A 2,551-nucleotide genomic window follows, 5' to 3' on the forward strand; every position below is an offset into this window, starting at 1 on the left:
GGTTCAGAGATGTTAAATAATTTTTCCAAATCACATTCATTTCCTCTTGTGATGTATGCCCTATACCCTACACATGTCTTGACTTTCCACCTAACTCAACTTCCATTTCTGAAGAGACTCTTTTAGCTAAAAGTCCTATTTAAATTCTAATAAGATGATAGTTGGATGTTCCAGGGATTTTACATCGTTTGAAGCTGATGACCAAAAAGCCTCCAGAGAGAGAATTCGCAGACATTCTTACCAATTCATTCAAACACTTGAGTATCTCCCACAGGCCAGCCTTGAGCTAGGTACTGAGGATACAATGAGAAGGCAACAGTTCCTGCCCTCAAGGGCATAGAGGCAGGCAGGAGTACAGGTGGCTGAGATGGAATTGCTATAATTCAAATACTGAGCCAGGAAGTGGGAAACAGGAAACTTTTAATAGGACGCCTATCATTGTATACATCTTTGGAGGACACAAAACCTCCAACTTAACTTCTTTTCCCTGAAAAGAGGGAACCTGTCACCAAGTCACCTTCATTTGCTCCATTACAAAGTTGTCTCGATGTAATATTTGCTTGATTGCTCAGATACAGTTTAAGGAAACATCACAATTAAGAAACTCTCAGTTCCTTTCAAAAACTTACCTAAACACTTTTTATGTGCTCATTACTAACAGTGTTAACATTTTAAACCATTGGCCAATTTTCCTCTTGACCACCTTAGGAAACACAGGTTAGATGAGCTTCCTAAAAGACTGAGGAGTAATTAAGATCATATGTCTCAGAGGGAATAAACCTGAGTTTGAATTTAAGTTCTACTCTTCTAGTTTTCTGACTATGAGAAGCTATTTTCACCTCACAAAGCCTCAATGTTCTCATCTATAAAACGGGAATACTATTATCTCTGATTTGTTTTCAGAATTGAACATGATGATGTCTATACAATATTTAGCCTGAAACATGGCACTCAAGTGGCACCTATCATTCTAAGTAAAAAATATTCATATATGTTTTCTATATATATGAATATTTTATATGTTTTCTGATGTATAGGCTTTCTCCCTTATTTATAAGAAACAACACACATATTTTTCACTATTGTGACACTATATTATTACCTAGAAGCGAATAATTCCAATTTCAACTTGTCAAATATTATTATATTGAGAATCGGATATCCATTTTCATGGTGATATGTTAGAGAGAATGCACCTACCTCTAAAGTCTTGATTCAGCCACGGACTAGCATGTGGCTTTTAAAACACTCTATAAATATCAGTTTCCTCCTCTGTAAAATAAGGGATGCTCGTATTGACCCAATAGGAATTATGTTGGAATTAAATAAAATAAAGTCCTGGAACAGAGTCGAGTAGTCACTCAAATGTTCATTTCCCTTGACACAATAAGTAGCATCAGAAACGAAGGCAAGAAGTCTACCAACTTCATATAACTATAGAAATCACCTTAGCTTCTGACAATCTTAAGCATTTGTTTCAATAACCTATTAAAATTCATGACTTCAGTGTTTAAATAACTTTTTTCTCTTTGAATACCAATTATTTATTTACTTCTGCATTTTTTCACCAAGAAGAGAAAGTACTAATAAAGATAAAGCTTCACATCCATTTCTCCTACTAAAATCTGCTTTTATTTTTCCCTTTTGTTTTTAACAAGAGGTAATTACTCTCACCAATAGAAATACAGATCTTCACCAGAGTAAATCACACTAGTAGACATAAAGAATCACAAAATACGATTTCCCCCAAATATGTTAAGAAAATCCAAGGAAATGAGATTCAAAATCTCCTAAAATGAAGTCGCATATTTCACTACCTGTGCCGCTCCTTTTTTGTTAACTCTACATTCTTCCACTGCAGGACTCCCATGATCACAGGGCTGTGAGAATCCAGGTACTTGCCTTAATAGAAACCCTAGAAATTTTGGAAGAGAGAGAAATTCCCAGGAAATAAACTAGGAAAAGAAAGAATCTTCTGGTTGGGCAACAGCTAGTTTCCATGGCTGATTCAGAAAGCTTCAGCTAAACCTCTCAAGTGGAAGCCAAATATTAAAATTTCCTTTTTCTGAAAACTAATTAGATTATGTGACCAAAATTATAACTTAATGAAAGATGAGATGGAAAAAAGTAAGAAAAAAAAATCCAGTCTTCTTTCACAAATATTGGAGAGAGGAGGGTTATAAATTGCATGCTTCCTTATTTTCTGTTCTTTATTGTTCTCCATTATAGATAAAGTTAAAAAGTATAAAAATCACTGTCCACAATCCTCTTTGTTATTAAAAGAGGCCTTTCACCAAACTCTTGATCTAAGATGCTTACCTGGATAGTCACCATTGCAAGTTTTAGAATTTGTATGACAAGTTTCCATGGTTTTCTACCTCGAGCCCAGAACTTCTCACAAGGATTCATGAAAAAAAATTTGAGTTTTCGCCTCATCTGTTCTTCTAATAGAAGCTCCTCCGAGGGAGATGTATTCTGGTTAAAAGTGCAGCCATTTTCCTCTTGGTGAAAGCTGCAGCTACTTATAACTACCTCGGGATTTGCCATCTCT

The 2,551-nt window shown here is 35.2% G+C and overlaps 1 protein-coding gene across 1 annotated transcript in view; it reads right to left on the reverse strand.

The window, feature by feature from the left end:
- Positions 1-2,551, reverse strand: part of MCOLN3 (mucolipin 3) — a 27,511-nt gene extending 24,960 nt beyond the window's left edge. The window contains exon 1 of the mRNA XM_006919368.1: positions 2,320-2,551. Within this exon, the coding sequence (XP_006919430.1) occupies positions 2,320-2,547 (228 nt within the window). The 5' untranslated portion in view covers positions 2,548-2,551. The remainder of the gene's footprint in view (positions 1-2,319) is intronic.

The sequence above is a fragment of the Pteropus alecto genome, unplaced genomic scaffold (genome assembly GCF_000325575.1).
Source record: "Pteropus alecto unplaced genomic scaffold, ASM32557v1 scaffold25, whole genome shotgun sequence".
NCBI classification, from domain to species: Eukaryota; Metazoa; Chordata; class Mammalia; order Chiroptera; family Pteropodidae; genus Pteropus; species Pteropus alecto.